This window comes from Drosophila obscura, unplaced genomic scaffold, assembly GCF_018151105.1.
Source record: "Drosophila obscura isolate BZ-5 IFL unplaced genomic scaffold, ASM1815110v1 contig_208, whole genome shotgun sequence".
NCBI classification, from domain to species: domain Eukaryota; kingdom Metazoa; phylum Arthropoda; class Insecta; order Diptera; family Drosophilidae; genus Drosophila; species Drosophila obscura.
Window position 1 is genome coordinate 3,485,093 of NW_024542799.1, and position 21,612 is coordinate 3,506,704.

Below are 21,612 nucleotides of genomic sequence, written 5' to 3' on the forward strand. Positions count from 1 at the left end.
TGCCACATGTTGGCCGCAGGGCCAAAGTTGTTTTCTATATGAAATATGCGCATTGACAGCCAGTTTGCCGCAGGACACGGCACACATGTCCACATGTGCAAACACAGAGTCCAGTCCGAGGGTAGGCAGAGCCTTTTCCCGGAGACCTGACCCGGCCCTGGAAACCTCAACCCAACCCCGGGAATCTGAGAACATTTACACCTTACGAGAAGGTTTTTTCATACAATGACAACAAAGGAGAGCCAATCCGTGCTTTGCAGATTTTGTTTTGTTTTATATTTTGGGTACTTGGTAGAGAATTGTTTATGCTTCAGATGTATTCAGCTATTTTGCCTTCTGGGAAATGGAATAGAGAATGCCATGCAAGCATTCTGCTGTTGGAAAGCTGCGATGGCAGATCCTCTGCGATACATCATTCCTCGAACAGCCCACGCGAACAGACTGCTGCTGCTGCCGCCTTTGGGCCCAATGTATGTTCTTTGGATCTTCCCAGCAATTGTGCGTGTGCAACGAGGCGGTAGGGGCTCGTGCAACATGTTTGCCCTGCGCTGCGCCACGACTCCCCCTCGCACCACTGGGAGGTTGTAGGGAAGTGCTGCAGTTGAGCATGCCAGTTTACCTTTCAGCAGGAGTAATCATTGGAAAGCTGGCATCGGACACGACATGTGATCTGCTCCTGAAAGAGCGGCCTGCCTGCCTGCCTGCCTCGAGATAAAAACGTTGGGGAAATTGAAAATTTTTCTTCCTTTGCACGCAGCAATGGAATGGGCGCTTTGACTCATCAGAGTATCTATCGACAGTCTTGAAAAGTTAACACATTCACAGTCAAAGTTCTCTTGGGCAGACATTTAAGTTTCGTTCTTTCAGAAATATAAGGATACTCTTATTTATTTTGATCAAAGTCAGCCCTCGTGTTGTGTCAGAGATTCTCTTATGGCTTCATTCATTTACGGACAACACACCCATAAAGAAGGTTAGGCTTAGTAAAATTGAAATTTATTTTTCCTGCATCAATTTTTAAAAATTTCGTTTTTTGTTAGAAGTTGAACAAACACAAACCTATAGTTATATTTATTTGAAACGGTATTTAGCTTCACGATATGTACAAATTGATTAGCTCTATGCAAATCCAACAAAACCGGTCAACACCTGTCAACACCTGTAACTGACTTCCCACAGTTTTGCACATGCAGATCAATAATTCATATCCACAAATTGCTATTCAAATGCTTTCATATGGTATTCTCGATTCATATTGTATTCTGTATGGGCAAAGCTGGAACATCAATTCTAAAAGGTGTTGCTAATCGCCAAAACTCATTTGCAGGCGTCAAGGCTCCAAGCTTATCGTAGAAACTCGCAATTCAAACGTTGAATAGCCCCAGTTCGTGAAATAATATTAGTACATTGAAATGTCTGCAAAAACCGCATATGTATACCGGATCTGATGTGTTCGAAGTTTTACGCTCTCTCAGCAAGCCCGTAAATCTTGTCCTCCTAGTATCTATCATTTGCCATACTATTCTTACCGATGACCAGTAATAATTTTCGATAATTTTCCATATTTGAAATAATTGAAAAATTTAATACAAGGCTCATAGTTGCTTATATTCGGATCAGTAGAGTTGAGGCCTCTCATCCCGCAAGTGTCTGTGCCAAAATCATGCCGACTAACTACCTAATTTATTTCGTACTCGGCCTGTGGCACTCTTGCCCTCGAATTTTCTGCGGTGAGAGGCGTAATTAATTTGTGAAACACTTTTGGCCTCGGGCCTGCCGCCGCGACTTCACTGTTGACTTTGAGCCAATGACAGACAGCAAACACAAACAAAATCTGCGTCTCCCCAGAGACCCATTGGATGGGGCATAAATGTTTCCAAGATGGCATCAAATGTGGAGATGAAAACCACAGCACAGCAAATGTGTAGACCGCCAATATATGGGAAGCACCCTCTACACTCTTTCCACTCCATGTCAAACATATTCATGCTCATGCATACATAAGAAAGAGCGGAGGGAAAACAAAGAGACATATTCAAATATTTTGACAAGTCCGCAATTAAACGTAGAAAATGGAGCATTATTACGCATGGGGCGTGCTTCAAAAGGGGAATGGGACAATGAGCATTAGATACATACAAATGTATACATGTGTATAGCTTTCTCAGTGGATGTACTACTCGCACATACTTATGTGTGTATCACTTTTAAATGGGTTCCATCCTTTGAAGAATTTTCCACAAATAACTGCAAGTATTATTATAATTTTTAAATGTCTAAAGAAAACTTTCGCCCAGTCGGAATTGGTTGTCAATGGATTTTAGCTATATTTAAATGCATTTTTTCTTTAAAATTTGTGTATTCATTATTTTAATCAGTGCCCGGAAAGAAGTAACCTATTTTATTTTCTATTAGCCTTTAATTAATAAAAATAAATATGTATATTTATTCTAGGATGCCTGATCTGGAAAACTCGAGTATTAAAGACAGAGCAACGACTTGGCACCCCTTTGGTGGCACGTTCCACCCGTGCCTAGGATGGGAGCGCGGGCCTGAATGGCTCTTGACGATAAGTACATGGGCCGCCTGGCGTGCGTGTGCCCGTGTGGTCCCGGGGCTTTGTAAGTTTAAGTGGTAGATATTATTCAAAAGGAATTAAGACTGAAATGAAAAGCTTGTTGACGCTGACGAGCACGAGCACGAGGACGCCAAGGAGAGCCTCGCCCAACCCCGCCCACCCTTTCCGCGACCGCCTTCAGCAAATATGAATTCGCTATGTGTGTGTGTGTGTGGTTTTATCTGTGTTTGCCTCTCGGTTGTGTGGTTGTATGTGCTTCGTGGCTTTGGGATGCAGACGTCGAAGGAAATGAGCAACAGCTGGGTGGGGGGGAAGGGGAGCGGCGGAGAAGATCAGCCCTCCCATAAAACCAGCAAACTACAAAGATGTGCGGTGCCGCTTGTGGTGCGCTTATATAACGAAGCCAAGTGTCAACACGATAACTTCATTACAGGCGGAGGACGAAGGACGAATGAGGATGCACAACAGGCCAAAGCCAATTTAAGGACAAACAGCACCAACTTGGCCTATTGCACTGGAGCCAGAGGACTTTGAGGGCAAGGAGGGATCGAGGGCAGGTCGGAGTGTGTGCGATGCAGTGCTCCGCCTGTAGCTCCACAACTCTGGCCACATATTCGCCTCGCTGCGTGCTAAATGAGTTTAGATTGCAGCACATAAATTACCATAGACTGGCAGAGCGACAAACGCAGGCACAGCACAGCACAGCACAGCACGTACGTCGACATGGTCATGGACATGGGACATTGACTGGACAGACAGAGCGATGCAATCACAAAGGGACTAGAAGGGTCGGCAGCGCAGATGTGTCTGGACAATGGGCCGAAACACGATCTGTGGATCAGTTGGGGACTGCAACTGGAACTTTGTATTGCAAGAAGACAGAATTGTCATTGTCGAAAATCTGCCCACTGTGTGGCCAAGATGGTCTGCCTGTCTGCCACAAATGCACTCTCCGCCTCGCCGCCCCCCCACAGCACACATGAGAGCTCTGCTCAATTGCCACAATCTGGTAAGCACCACAATGCAAATACACCCGCAAGGTGACTCTGATTTACGTAGCTGGGGGGATGCAATCTGGCCAGGAGGCAGCACTCATACGTCAGTCAAACCCACCTGCGGCGAGGCCAATTCATCAGGAACCAAGATAAACGGCCCTCACCAAATTACGAAAACAGTCGGTGGGGGTGGGGGTGGGGGTGTTGCAGCCCTTGCCATTTGCCTCGTTTTGCCACAAGTGCGAATCATTTGAAATTCCATTTGCAATCTGTTTTTATGGCACCCGATTCACATTAAAGTTTTACTATTTTTAATTATTTAGCTTTTATATGAGTGTGCGAGTATTTCGTTCTGCAAATTCCTGGGGGACACATAAACCTCTAACTCGTATGGGGGAGCTTCGGGCATTTTATTCATCCGCTTAGCTGGGAGTTTGGCGTGCAGCTGCCTGGCAGAGTCATTTACACGCCGCTCTTTAAAGGCGAACGATCAGCAGTGCGTATGCGCAATGTTCAGCTGTCAATTACAGACGGGCTGTCAAATGTACGGAACAGTCGGAGGAGCAGTCACAAAAATCAATTCCCCCACCCCCAACCGTCCTGTCACTTTCAATGGCACTCAATCAATCATAATTAACTTTCAAGCACTTTCACTTGAATCGCTTTTTAAATTGCCTTCCTTCCACAGCCCCAACAGAATCCAAGCTGAACAAAAGTCAGAGGCACTCCGGGCCTCGCCGCCTCCAACTCGGACTTTCGCCGTGAGGGCCGCCAAAGGGTTGCCATATCATGCGCATGGCAATAAATCTCCGTGTAATAAGATTAAATTAGAACAAATGAGTTCATTTGTTCGGACGCGAATGCCTTGCAAGCCGAGGGCAAATGGACAGGGGCACGCACTTTAAGGGACTTTAAGGAGCTGACTGGTAAGCCTAAAAGCCTAAAACGGTCATAGGTCACAGGCCCAAGCTGGGTCACAAAAGTCCATTCCGAGGAGAAACAGAAAAGGAAAACAGAAAACTTCCAGAGCCATTGGGAGTACGAATTTGATTGCTGTTTGACAAATCTGACGCTCGAATTACTTCAATTGATCATAAAATCAAATAAGTGTCAAGCCATAAACTCCCAGTGGTTCAAGTGACTCGCGAGAACTTTTAATGGCAATTCGATTCTCCGAAATCAGAAAATGTTTAGCAAGAACAAATATGTTACGAGTGTTTATCGAGCACTGTTAAGAACAGGACCTTTTATAAACTTTAAGCCAATCCCAGAGCAAGGATAAAATCTCACTTTAAATCATTCGACAACTGTTGCTCCATTGGCTCTGCTGCTCGCTCGGCACTAGGACATGTACTATAAGTCCATGAACATGTCAGCTGCAATGTCGATAAAGTCACATAAAAATCACTTTCGGATACATAAATTGGCAGAGAACATCGACCCCTTGCCATGGCCATACGATGGGTGGGGAATTGGGGCGTGGGTGCCTGGTGTGTGGCTGCCCGATTATGAATAATATGCGACCGAGAATTATTGACAGCGGGAAAATTCATTGGCGTCGCCTAATTTCATTAATTTGATGCGCATTCAACAACATCGGCAGATTTCACAGACTGTGTCCCAATGTGTCCGTCCCCATCAATCCACCCCATCGACCGCAGTGAGATTTATGTCTGCCTCTGGGGCTGAGCTTCGGTGGCATTCAGAGCCATTTGACCGGAAGTGGCAAGTCAGCAAAATTGGCCCACTTACCTTTCGGCCCAGGGCCCAGGACCCAGTACCCAGTACCCAGGACGTGGGAGCTGTATTCTTTGCTATCGGTGTGGCAGGGGATCCTAGACCCATACATAATGTATGTGTATGTGTATGTGTTTGCATGAATGTGTGCGTGATGTCTAATCATCCATAGCTGTGAATGGCAAATGTCATTCGAGTTATCGCTGTCCTGCGCAAGTCGTAGGTGGTTCCCAAATGGGTTGGCGCCCTGCCCTTGCCCCTGCCCTACTCTGGTCTCTGTCTCTGTCGGGCCGCATACATTCGGAAATCGATTCTGTTTCGCAATAAAAATTGAACATTATGCATGCCTCTGCCTCAGCCTCCGTCCCGTTTATTTGCAGCCTCCCTCCTTGGGCCTTGGGCACGTTTATGATTTTGATTAATGTTCGCCGGAAGTCGGCCAAATGTTTCTGTCCATCAGCATAATCATAATGTCGTAGCTAATGTTTTTTTTACATTTAATGTGTTGCAACCTTTTCCGTTTACTCATGCACCAGTCATGCCTCACATCATAAAGAGCCACTTGGCATCAAGTATTTCCAAATGGAGGTGACAGATGGAGATGAGATGGAGCTGAAGTTAAAGTTGAAGTGGCAATCATTCCTCTTTAAGACAACGAAAGTTAATGAAGTGGGGCAGCTGCTAAATGTTCTTGGAAATCTATTAATGAAACCTTAAAGTTGAAATTAACAGGTCTCTTGGACTGCTCGAACTCAAAAGAGAATTGGAATTTGATTCAATTTTCCCTTGGCGTATGGAACGTGCGATGGGTGTGTGGTTGGGTACTGCAGGAGTACTCGAAGCAAAGCTGCCAGATCATAAAGCTGGCTGCGATGACGTCGCTGGCCCGTGATTACTCCGATGGTGCCTGCAGATTGGGGGCTGGATGTCAATGGCTATGGAAATGTTTGCTTTCATTTTCGCTCTTTTTCGTTTTTCGCTTTTGTGTCCAGTATTTCTCTTTGGCCATGTTTGACACTTGTCCGACGTTGGGTAACTTTTTGTGGCCTCCGCTTCGGCATTTCATCCCGTGCAGCCGCTCCTGCCCGGGCACGTCCTCGTGGACAAACACGGCCATTGTTGTGGCATGGTCTCGCTTGTCCTTGCAGAAAATTGCTAGCGATGTTGTCTTTTCATATTCCTCACACTTTCGGCATCGTTTCATTTTTCTTCTTTTGCCTCATTTCGCTGTTTTTACCCCATTTCCCATTTATCTTTGAAGGCGTGTCAGAGTCCGGAAATGTGGACTTTAATAGGCGGAGGCGGCACCAGCAGCAGCAGGGGGCCTTCAAGCTTTGGGGTCGAGTGCAGCCTTAATACCCGAAAATAAAACTGCATTCAACAGTCGATTGGTCAAGCAACCAGTAAAGCGGAGTCCGCCCCCAAATCATTGGCGTGCGAGCAGTGCGGGCAGCGGCAGATGCTTCTTTGGACTCCATCGGGGCTGCCTGCTCAGTGGCACGATTAATCAAACAAATCAATAATTCATCAAATCAACGTCAGGAAGGACAATCAAAGCGAGCCCGGGCTGGCCTGTGCTGGGCGTGCCGTTCCCTCCGTCTGGACATGAAAAATCGAATCACTTGCATTTTCACATCAATTTGCTCACTTTGTTTCGGCTCCCCTTCCAGGCCGGACTCCGGAGCTGTGGCCCGATAGCATTTGGAATATCTCAAGAGTTCTAATTGCGAGGAGAAGTGGGGTCCTGCACATTCAGCAGATGCAATCCCTCTCCGAAGCACAATGATTGATGAGGTGGGGCCGGACCGGGCCCTGTCCACGGACTGCCAGTGGTGGGGCGTTGGCGTTGGCGTTGGGGTGGGTCGTGAGCGTGCCACTGGGCATTTATACGAGCATTTACATTTGTGTAAACTGTTATAGCTGGTTGGCTGAATCCTCGCCTTTATGTTGGGACCAGGTTAACATGGATTTCCAATTTTATTGACTGCAGCAGCGCACCGCACCGCAACGACAATGAAGTCACGTGGCCCCCAATTGAATTTCAAATCATATTTTCAATAAGTTTGCGAGTTCTGCGATTCGCTGACGGCAAACGTTGAGTGCGGAAAAAGTAAAAGTCCAGGTAGGAGTACGAGTACTCGTACAACAAGTTTGCAGGGAAAACCCGTGACAGGACAACATGCCCTGCCCCCAGCCACCGTCTGTCGGGCACAGTGGTATGCAGTTCCATTTTGTGGACAGTCAAATATAAAATACATTTCCGACTTGGATTTCTCTATCGTGTTTTCCTCACTCTCAAAGGGAAATGGATCCTCTGAGTTCTGTCATTCGACTGACAGCACAGCCATCAATTGAAATGCAACAGCTGATTCGTTGTCAATCAAGGCCAGTGAATGCATCCTCATCCAGAAACATCCCACAGTGGGACCACTGTGCCCGCTGCGTTCACCATGCGGAATGGGAAAAATGACTTGCTGCAATGTCTGCCACGAGGCAAAGTTGTTCATTGCATTGTTGTAGCTGTTGATGTTGCAACATGCAACGGGAAAAGGGAAAGGCTGCGGGGGGGTAGCGCAAGGTGTGGACGGACATGGGCGTGGTGAGGTATGGCGACTGTGTGCGTCGCACATCGTTAAAAAGGAAAATCAATTCCACGGCAACCTGCGCCTTTCACGTTGTTTGCAGCATCCCTCTTGCCACACACACGCCCCTTTTCCTCAAAGGACTGTCGTTGCAAGTGCTGCTGCTGCTGCTGCTGCTGCCGGCTGTTGATGGGGATGTTCCCGACAAGACGGGGGACTGGCGAGGTGGAAAGTGCTGCCCTCCCGCTCCCTTTGCCGACAGCTGCCAAGCCTTTGCTGACTTGCAAAATATTTGCAAATTTATGCAACACTCACCAGCGCTGAAGCTGAAGCTGTAAGCTGAATTACGGTAAATACACCTGTACACACACGCACACACACACACACCCACAGAGCCACCCAAAAAACACACACACACACACATACAGACACACGTGAGTGCAGTAAACATTATTACGCTAGAAAAAGAGAATAAGGACACACGGTCCGCCGCAGGGCCAGGATCAATCCGGTTACAAACGTTCTCTGGAGGATGCAGTTCCTCCACCCTCCACCCTCTACTGCTCTGCTCTGCTACCACCCTAGCATCCCCCGCGAAGCTGTCGTAAGCCTGCGAATGCCTTTAAAGCAACTGTTAAAACTATTATGCAAAACTATGCCCAAGGTGTTTCTCAGCAAGGTGGAATATTCGGTTTGCCACACACACAAACACTCTTTTGAGGGAGCTCTCAGGCAGCACCTCACCTTGTTTTAATTTACTATGGCTACGCCTCATAAATATGCGAATGAGTGAAAGCAGCGAGCGAGAATGCGAAGAGAGAGAGAGAGAGAGTGAAACAGATAAGGGGTACACTTTAAATTTCATTATCTTCACTGAGCAGCGGATGGCGGGGTAGCAGGACTTTCCCATGGGAAAACTCAATTCATAACGGTCAAGTGGACAAAGCACAGTGAAAGGAGTCCACTACACTCGAAAAAATGTAAAGTAGTCCTGTGTGAAATACTCGACATACATAAAAAATACAATTCAATAACACGTTGCTCCCGATTGCTATCAAAATATCACTTATGTTTCATATCCCCGCACTTCAGGCCATGGAGAGAGTCAAAGATTCCATTCAGTGATTGGGCAGCCAGTGCTCATACCTATCCCCCTTTATTGTACGGCGCTGTGTCTGTCTTTTGCTCTGATAGTCATTCCTATTATCCTGCTGGACCAGACCGCCTCGTTGTTGGTTAATAGTGGGAGCTCTGAAATCGAACCCTGCATCATGGCTGCAAAACGGCCGCATCAATGGCCACTCGAGAACTTGAGCGGCAATTTATGGGGCAGGCGACTTGAATGGGTTAAAAGGCCCACGGACACCGTTCCCGAACCGCCCCTGAGTTGGAATCGGAGTCGGGCAGCAGCAGCAGTAGCCCAGAGGCGCGCGCAGTCGTGTGGCTTGAGATTTCCCAGCATTGATTTTCAATTTGTATTGCGGCACGTGAAGTTCTTCCGCTTCATTTACTATGCGGAACGGAGAGAGCGGTGGTAGATGGAGATCAGGCGATGGCGCCTCTTTGCTTAAGTGAGTAAACATCGAGTCGGTCCCCACTGACTCCGAGCCATTCGAGCGCCAAATGACCGCCCATCATCGTCTATGCGGAGCATGGAGAACCAAACCCAACCCCAACCCCAACCAAGCCTTGTCCTCGGCTTCGGCTACGGCTTCAGCACAAATTGAATTAATTTGGCCACATCCATTGGGAAGCCTGCCCCACGGCTGTTTGTCCGCAAAAGCTGAAACGGAAACGTGTATGCAAAGATCAACAGCCGAGCAGAGGACAGGAACCGTGACTGTGCGCCCCCAAGTATGCAATGGATTTTTACTTTTTACCCCTTTATGCAATGCAAACAAAAACACTCCATCTACCCTCCCCGTACTCGACACAAGGCCCCCACGGCACACCGCACACACGAACGGCTTTCGGAGCAGGCTTTCGAAACTGCATTCGAGCGAAAGTGTAAGCAAAATGGTGAAAAATTCTGCTGCTGCCACACGTACTCGTATTTGGAGCCGTTGCCTAATGAAGTGGAAGGCACTTGGAGTCCTGTGCTACAGACAAATCCTAAGCTGCCATATACACGCAGAAGAAACATTTTTTAGGGAATTCAAACCATAAATAGCCAAGGGGCAGCCTATTCAATTACTGGATGGTTTAACCAGAATTTAAATTGATGAAAAAATCGTATTCCAATCTACCTCTGCAAAAAAGAGTTTCTTGGAAATTTAAGTATTCATCGACACTCATCGATTTCTGTAATTTAAATATAAATTAATTCAGCAGAAATGCACTCAACGCACCCTCAATCTCTTATGGATTGAATTGTTTGATCAGAAAATACCCTCGTATAAATATATATACCCTTTTAAAGGTTATTAAACCTTTTGGCTTGTCGCACCGGAGTGCACGACTGATTAATCCCGTATTAAAATATTACATTAAATAGTTTCAATATCAATGTGTCCATATTTGGTCAGTTCACTGCTCCACCGACTTATATACTCGTGTAAATACTATGGCACCACTATGGATAAAAGCTTTTGACGACCAATATATACATACGTAGTACGTACATATATGCATGAGCTCCAGGCGAATTGCTTTCCTTCCTGTCTCATTTGTCGAAAAGAGCATTATCAATCGGCCTTGCGTGCATCAGTCTGGTAGCAAAGGACTCGCTGCAGTGGCGCCTGCAGCCGACTATTGTGTGTCACATTCATTCCCTATTTTAATTGGAATCCGCATTTAATTTTCCTGCTTCTTGTTGTAGCGCTGACGTTTCAGATGCATTGGCTATTGGCAATTGGTTATTGTTATATGAAATATGGAATTTTCGCATTTAATATCTCGCTGATAAATGGATTTCATTTCGTCGCATGCCCCCACACACAAAATAATTATGCAGCGAGCGATTTTAAATTGAGTCTCTTGTTTTTACTACAATTTTTTGTTTCAGTTTTGCGTTTAATGGCTGTGGCTTAACCACAGTTAAGCAGACAGTAGCCCATGCCCGTGCCCGTGCCCGTGCCAATTGTTTATGACTGCATTTAATTTTTAATTGAATTATACGCCATATTGGGCTTTGGTTTAATGCATCGATGATCTGCAATTGTATTTGTATTGCGCGTATTGTATTTGTACATATACATATACATATACATATACATATGTATGAAAGGGCACATAATGATGATGACATTTTATTTTAGAAACTACGGATTAAATTAATTGAAATCCCTCGCCTGGATATCCTTTCATAAATGAACGTGTGTCCCCTCCTCAATGTCTATGAAAATTAATTTGAAAATTCTCACAACAGCATTGGATAACACATTCCTTGCTGTTTGCTCAAGGTTTTCCCACCAACTAAATATGAGCAGCAGACAGGAGAAATTCCTGTCACAAAATTCCGGGCCAAGCTCAAAATTTCACAAACGAAATACTTTCGATTAATAATAGATAGAAGGAAGAGATGGACGGTCCGGGGGCACAGTCCATGCGCTCCTGCCCATGCCTGCCCGACTGGCGAATCAATTGACAATGAACTTTCCGCTCGAGCGACAGTTGCGAAATATTCTCGATGCCAGTGAAATTTACAAATAGAATTTTCCATTTTCCACTGTTCACGCTGGGATGGGTTTGTGTCCCCAGATCTGGGGCCAAAGGAAAGCAACGGGCCAAAATGCCAGCAACTTTGTTGCGATAGTTTTCCTTTTTCGTTTTTCGTTTTTCCATCCTGTCATTGTGGGTCAAGAGCAGGCGGTATGGCATCACATCCCCATCCCGTTCCCCATCCCCATCGCCTTCCCTGGCTCAATTACGAGACCAAGCACAAATCATTAAACAAAATAATAATTTCCCCAGCAAAAGGGGCGGGCGTATGGAGAGTGGACGGGACTGACAAATTGCTCTCCCATTGGGGCGGCAGGGCCTTGACGGGGCGACACCCCACCCCACGCACCCAAATCGGATGGGCAGGCCGGGTCTGGGCACGGGTCCTGGTTTCGGGCGAGTGTCAAGTGCAGGGCATCAAATTGTACGAGGCCAGAGCCAGAGCTGAGGGATGCTTACAGTGGCTGCTGTCCAGCTTTGGGTCCGGCCGGTGAGGCACGAGGAGTATCCATAATTTACCCCACTTCTGCACGCACTTGTGCAAGATGTGCCAGCAGCAAGATGTGGCAACTGGGCATTTGGAGATTGTCAAATGTGGCAGGCAGCTCACCAGCAGCAGGCAGCAGCAGCAGTCGCTCTGTGAAAAATGCGAAAAACTTTCTCAATAATTTGCATACTTTTCGCCGCTGCGAGGAAAACTTTTACGAGAGCCGTGCACGCACGGGTCCTGGATTCTGGGTCCTGGCAACGCGGAAATTAGAGCTCGCGCGGGAGATGGGTATAAATTTTCACACTTTTCGCGCGAGCAAACAAAATTAACGTGCAGCAAGCAAACTTAAAGGCACGCCCCTTTGCCCCTTGGCCACTTGCCTTCGCCTATATATATCTGTTTGGCTTCCCCCAGAAACCGCAGTGCCAACAAAAAGTTGCACAAATGCAAAAAACCTTCTGCGAAAATGTCACAAAAAGAATTCGGGCCTGGAGCTGGCGCAGGTTCAAAGGGACTAAAAGTAGTTTCCTGCCCCGGATCCGGGTGCCCTTGCCACATCGGTCTCCTTCACGCTGTGGAAAGCGACAGCATTTTTACGGCAAAGCGCGCACTTTTCCCCGGAGCCGCTGCTCCATTCCACTCCTCCTCATCCTCCTGCTCCGACCACTTGGTGGCTAAAACGACACGACACGACACTCCAGTGGCAGCACTACTTTGGCCACATTACGACGGCAACCAACCAAGACCCATCCGCGGCCAGCCACCCCGTGTAAAGTAGTGGGTGGCCAGCTTGTTGCTTCTTCCCCGTGGCCAAACTGCAATTAGCAATACTCCCGCTTGTCCGAGCCAGAAGCTATCACGGGCTTCCTCGAAAGTTTCCCATTTAAAAGTATTGTCAAATAATTAACAACGTTGCATTAAGTGCTTTCTGGCTCCTCAGACATTCATTGAAGCGCACTGCCAGGAGTGGAAATGCGAAATGTGAAAACAAATTATTGGAAAAGTTGCCAGAAACTGCTCCTCTAATTGATTTCGAGGCATCAGGCAACACTTTTTAGATTCAGAAATTCAATTGTCTAATTTTAAAGACCCCCAAAAGTGTCCAATTAATTAGTGGGCTGCTGCGGTTCTATCTTGGTAGCGATAATGTTGGTCGAGGTCGCACATTTCTAATGTGAGAATTTCGCCCCCGGTTCTCTGGGAAATTATACAAAAATGTGGCATGCATACCCGAACATTTGCTGCTGCTGTTGCTCCGGGTGAGATGGGTAAATAAAACGAAAAACAAATGAATATAAATGGGAAACAAACCAGGTCCTGGGTCCCAAACTGAATGGAGTACAACGCTCCCACGAACGACGAACGAAATTGCAGCAGAATTTTGTTGCTTGCTACTGCCTCTGGTAGCAGCTATCATTGGCTGCTGTTTTTCCAGCTCAGAGAAAGTACCATTAATGGAAATCTGCTGTGGGAAATTTGCCTGTTTGTACGGGTTTTGGGGTGCATGGGTGCAAGGGTGTATGAGAGTTGTAATAAGGCAGCTGCAGCTGGTCATAGCGGGGCAATAGGAAGTAGCACTAGCTCGGGTCTGAACGGACTTCAACTTCAACTCGAAGTCCGTGTGCCACAAAGTGCTCACATTACTCATGCGCCCCGTTGGCCAGCACGTAGGATCGGAAAGTTCAGAGAGCCAAAGCAAACTGCAAAGCTCAAGAAAAACACTGCTTGGCCATAATAAAATGATAAATGAGAACGTGTACTTTAAGCTAAACGCATTTTAATTTGAAAAACGGCAGCAGCCACTCCCAGGACAGGACAGGACAAAGCAGCGCAGTGCAGGAGTCGAGGCCAGAACATGAGACTTGGACTAGGGCCAGGGAACGAGCACAATGTGGATAGAATAGTCTGGGACCGTTTGCTCATTTCTCGTGTTTGCTCTTAATTATGCATTCCCAGACAGGGCGTTGAGAGATTTTTTTTTGAGGAAAATGGTAGCTTGTGGAAGCAGTTTTCCCAGGGGGGACTTGTTTATGCAAAACTCATTTGGAGAGCAAGGCAAACGCAATGCATTTCCAATAGTGTCAACTGGAAGTGTGGGTGCAATCATCGGTACTCTAGCCCGCCCCGACCCGTCCCAACCCTCTCCTCCAGCTCCTTCCGGCAGGTGACAAATGTTGTCCGACACAACAAGGAGGCGGCCGGCCTATTCAAATTTACCTTTGAGCCCCCTTGCCTTTCACTGGCGGGCGAGCAGGGGTTTGACTTGTTCGATTTCTCAGTTTCTGAGTTTCCTAGCTGCTGCAACAAGGGTCTTGCTCCCAGCAGCCATCTTCCCAAACGAAGCAGCAGAAATTTATAAACTTATTTTTACCTTCACTTTTCGGAGTGTTTCAAAATAAAACTTCATATGAGTGCACTGCCCTCTCAAACTTTCCGTGGTGACGAATAACGTGTTGAACACTTTTGTGTGGGTCGTAGAAACCCTAATCATATTCAATTTAAATAGAGCTGCAGTAAAAAAATACAGTTTGAAGTTTGAAGCTTGTTAAGGGCTTCCGTAACATATTATTTTGAGAGTTTTGTTTTCAATTTTGAAGTAGAACGCGCCATAGAAAAATTTCACATTGCGGATGATAAGAAGCAAGAACAAAATCTTTGCCATAGTCCAGGCTTAATGATTATTCAATGTTCTCATGCAGTGTTAATGCTGCATGGGTATGTAATACTATTGATAGGTATTTGCCACAGTTTCGTCTCCATTCGAATCTCAACATAGCAATCAGAAATGCAACCCACGTAGGAAATACAAAAATGATCGTTTATGTTTGTTTATGTTGCGTCACTCACTTTGCCGCATCTTGCGTCACCTTGCACTCTGACTCTATGTTTAGTCTTTGCATACTTTTAAGCATCAGTCTTTTCAAATAGAAAATATTTATAAATTGTATTTCGATGGCATGCTTTCGGGCTTGTTTGGAAGAAATTGATTTTCCATTTGTGTCTGTATGGAAAAATTCACAAAATTCGGTATTTGGATTTGAGCATCAATTTAGGGGAAAGCGTACATATGTATATACATATGTGTAAGTACCACCAAACACAAACACTCACAAAATGTACACTGGGTATTAAATTTTGCGTACATCTGTCCCTACCCAACGCAATCGACTGGCTGCATATTGAAATCCCCCGGACAGGACGTACCTGAAAGTAAATAAAATGGAAATAGAGGAGAATTTTATTTTTGTTTAGAGTAGAGTGTATAATTTATTAATAAATCAAATTCATGCAAGCAAAAGTTTTGGAAAGCATTGTCCGACCCATCCCCAACCCCAACCCATTTTCATTTCCATTCCCCGTCCCAGCTTCAGCTTCTGTTCCTGCTCAGGGAAAACCAATACCGAAACTAAGCCAACAGTAACAAACGGATGGAAATACTGCAGTTTGGAATAGTCGGAATAGTTTGTTGGAAAAGTGGTCAAACCGTAGAGAAATATGCACAAATTTGAGGCATTTTTCAGAGTGGGAGTGCCTTTGACTCGGTTAGGCCCTGAGCGATTCTAATGGAAATTATGAATGAGGAGGCCCGAACGAGTAACTGATTGAGTTAAAGGCAACATATATATGATGAACCCCGCAACAGCCCCCTGGCCAACCAACGGAACAGACATTCCCTTAACATAGTACCCAAGACCAGAAGCTCGATGTTACTTCAGATGCCATGCGGAACACATTCTGTTCTGGTATTTTATACCCCTCCGGGGGCAGGACAGGCTGGGGCAGAGCATGGCAGGACAAGGGCTTAAGCTGAAACATTTTGTTTTGCAATGAAGTGCAGAAACAACTTCGAGAGCTTCAGTAAACTTTGCTCCTTACTGCACGTGGAGACGGAGACCCTTTGCTGCTTGCCGCACCCGCAACAATGGCGGAAAAGTGGAATGTAAGGAAAGGAAAAAGGAAAAGCAAAGGCTAAGAGATGTGATGTGCACGAGAGAGAGAGAGAGAGAGAGCCACAGCGGATCCACAACAGTGGCTGGTTTCTGTCGATGGTCCGATTGTCTGTCTGCGTCCCTGCGGCAGAAACTCGAAATTGGATAATAAAATATCAAAAGAGAGATTAGATTTCCTCCGTTTCGGTTTGTTGTCTCTCGGGAGGGGATAGAAATGCTTTGATTTCTGAGTAACTATTGCTAGTCAGTTCTCGAACTTGCACTATACATGTATAATTTTAGTAATTGCAGAAATCACAACATTTTATTATTTTCAGTTATAATTGAAGCTGAATTTAAGACTTCACCTCTCTGAAACACTCGACTTGAACCTAAATCCCCAGAAGAAGCCAGCAAAAAGAAAACTTTATTGTACAAGGAGATATCCACAAAGTTTTGAGCAGAGCTTCAAGTTTGTTTCTCATCACTGAATAATGTTTGGTACTTATTTAAAGACTAAATTTATAAATGTCGAGCAGCTACACATCTTCTTCATACAAGTGAAAAAAATGTAAAGTGCACACAAACCTGACGGCTAATAATGGATATATTCAGCATTGAATTGGAGGTAAAAATAAACAAATCATATTATTTATATACCAATAATCATATTATACAGGGCTCTAAAATTGTTCTGAATTATATGTACATATATTTTATGCGGTGGTTGTTTGCAGGTTAAATATATCCTGGCCTTCCACAGATCCACATCCATTAATGGCAGCTTGGAATAAACAGATTCAAAATCCCAAAAAAAAAAATAATTTAGCTCAGTAAACCTCTTTAGGCCTCTGCAGCCGACATTTGTTGCCCCTCTGGAAGGTTGAGTCGGGTGAACTATTTTTTATGGACGTGCCAAAGGGACGTCGTGCACCATGTGGCCATGGGCTGATGGGGCAGGCGGGGGGAATATCATAAAAATAAATGAAAAGGTCACTTTGTATTGGTTGTGGGACAATTTAACACAGGCAAATGTGTATGCAACTGTAATCTTTCTGTCGGTGGCAGCGGCAACAAAATGAAATGGCAACAATTGTGTACACACACGGACGAAGCGCCTACCCCCACGCCCCACACATGCCACAAGAAATAGTTTGGGCCTGTCCTTGGGAGGATGGGAATGGGGATTGTAGCCTCTTGTTGCTCGCCTAGGCCGAGCAGTACGGGTGATTGTGCGGTCCTGTTCTGTTGCTGTCCTTTCATTTGTTGTCCCCACACGCACACGCAGCCGCACATACATGAGCCGTAACAAGCGCCATTATTATTGGGGCCACCCATCCCTACCAACCCATTCATCCCACCCACATGTGGCCAAATGAACATGTTAAGTTTTCAACAGCCATAAATTATTTCTTTACCAGTCCAGGCACTGGCACTCGGCTTTTTCTCTATGCTAAATGCCCCTAAATGAATATAATTTATTGTGGTCATTACGGGGGGTTCTTCTGCTCCTGCTCTTGCTCCTCCTCCGGTTCAAGGATCCTCCTTCACTGACACTCGTACAGATGTGGTCAAAATAATAGTTGGCCATTTTAAAAAGGTATTTCAAACATTTTTCAAAACATTTATGTATAAATGTATCCCACAAGGATGCCAAATAGTTGGAGAATATTGTCTCCTTATGCAACATCAAAAAGTTCACAAAATACTGGAATGAGTAAAACATTTATTCAGTGGAGAAATCTTACAAAATGTGTGCCCTAATCCTGTAATTCGACTTTAAATTATTGAAAATAACTAATTCCAAAACTATATTGTTCTGCCCCCAGCTGTATACATATTCAGAAATCATCACCCAAGCACTGGGCGTGGTTCCTTCAGAGGGTAATTATTTACTGGCAGCAATCTGCAGCAGTCACCGACAGAATCCACTCTCTGGTAGAGGCTCATCTTGGGCATGGAACTCGTAAGTACCTACCTGTAGATCTTTTAACAAATCCCAAACTAAAACTGGCTTTAAATTAAGAAATTATCCAATTTGCAGAATAATACGTGAACTGGCCAAAAACTTATGTGGAGTACACGTTCCGTGGCCTGCCTGGCATGGTTTTTAATTGATGTTACATGCAACATATTTTTAATTTAACAAAGAAAGAGAACAAATGTGTTAAATGTTCGAAATTTGTGTGTGTGTTTCTTTGCTTGTGGAGTATTAATAGGTGCGTGGAGCTGGCGGGATCGAGGCCAGCGTGTCGTCGAGTGTATTGTCGATGACCTCGCGGTACTTAATGGTGGCGCATCCCTCGTCGCCCTGGGCAAAGGTAAGGGTGTGCTTGCGCCAGTGGTCCTCAAGTTTCTTCTTCTTCTGCCCCTCCAAGGGCTTGGCGTAGTCGAACTCGTCCAAGCGCACTTTGAAATCCTCGCGGGCATGGGAGCCACGCGACTCCTTGCGGTTCTCCATGGCGGTGATGATGTGCACCGCATTGGCCAGCATATTCTGCAGTTCGAGTGTCTCGACCAGGTCCGTGTTCCACACCATGCTGCGGTCCACCACCTTCACATCCTTGAATTGCTGGCACAGATCGGCCACCTTCAGCAGCCCCTCCTTGAGCAGCTTCCCCTCGCGGAAGACGGCCGCGTGGCCGGTCATCGTGCGCTGCAGCTCCATACGGAGCGTGGCCGTGGTAGTCTTGCCGTCGGCACAGCGAAGCTTCTTGAAGTTGTCCAGCGTCTCCTCGGTGGCCTTGTCGTCTACGTCCGGCGGCTTCTCGCCCGGACAGCTGTTGGCAGCGATGGCCAGGGCGCACGAGCGCCCGAATACGATCAGATCGAGCAGCGAGTTGGCGCCCAGGCGGTTGGCGCCGTGGACGGAGGCGCACGAAGTCTCGCCACAGGCGTAGAGACCCTCAACGGGCTTCTCCTCGCACTCCTCGACAGTCACCACGCGGCCCATAAAGTCCGTGGGAATGCCGCCCATGTTGTAGTGTACTGTGGGCAGCACCGGCACCGGCTCCTTGGTCACATCCACTTTGGCAAATATCTTGGCCGTGACCACGATGCCCGGCAGGCGCTCGTGTATGATCTTGGGATCGATGTGGTGCAGCTGCAGATGAACGTGGTCCTTCAGCGGGCCGCAGCCATTGCCTGCCAGCACCTCCATGGTCATGGCGCGGGCCACCACATCGCGGGAGGCGAGATCCTTTGCGGTGGGGGCATAGCGTTCCATGAAGCGCTCCCCCTTGGAGTTCAAGAAGAAGCCTCCCTCGCCACGCACACCCTCAGTGATCAGGCAGCCGGCGCCGTACATGCCCGTGGGATGGAACTGCACGAATTCCATGTCCTGCAGAGGCAGCTTCTGGCGCGATATCCAGGCGTTGCCATCGCCAGTGCAGGTGTGTCCCGCTGTTGTCGAGAAGTAGACACGGCCACAGCCGCCGGCCGCCACCACCGTGTTGTTGGCAATGAAGCGGTGCATGGTGCCGTCGTCCAGTTTCCAGGCCAGGCAGCCCACACAGCGTCCCTTCACCATGATGAGGTCCATCACAAAGTAGTCGATGAAGTAGTGGCACAGATCGGCGAACTTGACCGTCTGCCCGTACAGCGTGTGGATGAGGGCGTGACCGGTGCGATCGGCCACAGCGCAGGCGCGACGTGCAACACCGCCCTTGCCATAGCCGAGTGTCTGGCCACCGAACGGCCGCTGGTATATCTTCCCGTCCTGCTTGCGGGAGAAGGGCATCCCGAACTGGTCCAGCTCGTAGACGGCATTCTCCGCCTCGCGGCACATGTAGTGGATGGCGTTCTGGTCGCCCAGCCAGTCGCTGCCCTTGACCGTGTCGTAGAAGTGGAACTTCCAGTCATCCTTGTCCATGTTGCTCAGGGCCGCATTCACTCCACCCTGGGCGGCCACTGTGTGGGAGCGTGTGGGGAACAGCTTCGAGATCAGTGCCGTCTTGAAGCCCTTCTCGGCCAGCCCGAAGCCAGCACGCATGCCTGCACCGCCAGCTCCAATCACGATGGCATCATACTTGTGATCGGTTATGGCGTAGTCCTCCTGGCAGCCGCGCATCGCTGCAGTTACATGAAGGCGACGCCCGCTTGTGGGCCAGAGTCTGGCAGTGGAGCGCTTCAACAGCGCATCGGAAAGGCGAAGCATTGTTTCAATTGACGTTCGACACGAGTTTGATTGGAAAAGTAGGAGTCCTCTACAACAAGCTAGTTTGTCCAAAATATACATATACCCTGTGGTACCTTTGGATATGCTGTCTCCACAAATCGAGCAATTATGCAAAGTACACTTTTCCACATTTTAATACTCGTGTGTTTTCAGAGTTGACTTTGTTTTGCCAGCTGCTGTTTGCCAAGTAACACCATTCCCCAGGCAAGCGTTCGATGAGCTTTAAGCTAGCCATTTCCATGGAAATCCTGCAGCAAGAAGATGAGCAGTATACCGCAGCCCACATTCGATGGCAGTGTCTATGGCCGTAAATATAGCGATGGCGATGGCCCAGAGCAAACAAGAGCGGTTCAGGCCTGGCCTGGCAAACACACTTAAGCGAGCTCTGGGCCAGGCCATATGCAAATGGGTCTGGGGTCTGGGGTCTGGGTCTGGTTTCGAGGCGGGGCAAACATAGCGGCGGCAACGGCGACGGCGGCGGACAGGCCCCGGCCGAGACCAGGGCTGCGCGAGGGCCCATCGGATGGATGGGAGGGCGAGCGGAGACGAGAGCAGAGGATAGCCTAACGAAAGACTTCAAACACGAACTCTATCTCTCTGTGTGGATTGTACTCGCATCGCCTTGGACACAGAACTTGGATTTTCCGACGGCTAATGGCCCTGTTCCGCGGCAAAGGATATATTTGCGTGTCCTGTGCAAACCGGTAGACCGTTCGGGCTCTGCTCTCGCGTGTTTGCGTTTATGTGTTTACAACGGCCTAATTGAGGCGGGGAAATTCGCTTAGGCGGCCATAAAATCGGATTGTTTGCAAACACGCGCAGAAAGGACGTAAGGATGGGCCATAAAGGACAACACAAAACGCCGCTACAATGCCCGTGCGGTGAGTATTTAGGGCAAGGCCGCGCTCCCGGAAAGGGTTGAGTTGAGAGACTGTGGAAACTGTGGAAACTGCGTTTCCGCGTAATACCGATCCTCCGGACGGGGCTCTTAATGAAAGTGCCGCGCCGCGACGCACCCGCGATCGCTTTAATGAATGGCGGTCCGAAAAAGGTAGCCGTCACGGGTGCGACAACTACATGAGTGTATTCAATTCGATTCACTTGTGTATCTGCCAGATACACTTCCCATCCCATTTCATCCCCCCATTTTCATGTATTTTTATTGAACTTCGGAGTCTGTTGATTTTTCCCATTTACTCGCGGGTTGTTGTAGACCCAAAATCGATAGCCATAGACACATGTACAAATGTATGCCTGCTGTTTGTCTTTCAGCGCCACAGAATGCTCAACTTTGTACCATTCCCATACCATAACACACCATCCTAATCTTAACTCTTAAATGGGATACCATCCGGTCACAAAAGTTGACTGGAGGAGGCGCGTGATGCCCTGAAACCACGAAAAAGCTATAAATACTCATAGTTGAAGAAATGAAAATAGCTATGAATATTTATTAAATGTTAT

The 21,612-nt window shown here is 47.2% G+C and overlaps 2 protein-coding genes across 2 annotated transcripts in view; both read right to left on the minus strand.

Moving 5' to 3' along the window:
* LOC111073127 (putative dipeptidase CPSG_01350) overlaps positions 1-21,612 on the minus strand; it is a 75,940-nt gene that overhangs the window by 42,814 nt on the left and 11,514 nt on the right. The gene's annotated exons all lie outside the window — the stretch shown is intronic.
* LOC111073129 (succinate dehydrogenase [ubiquinone] flavoprotein subunit, mitochondrial) lies at positions 18,034-20,255 on the minus strand. Its single transcript, XM_022365306.2, has one exon. The coding sequence runs from the start codon at positions 20,206-20,208 to the stop codon at positions 18,184-18,186; it is 2,025 nt and encodes a 674-aa protein (XP_022220998.2). The 5' UTR covers positions 20,209-20,255; the 3' UTR covers positions 18,034-18,183.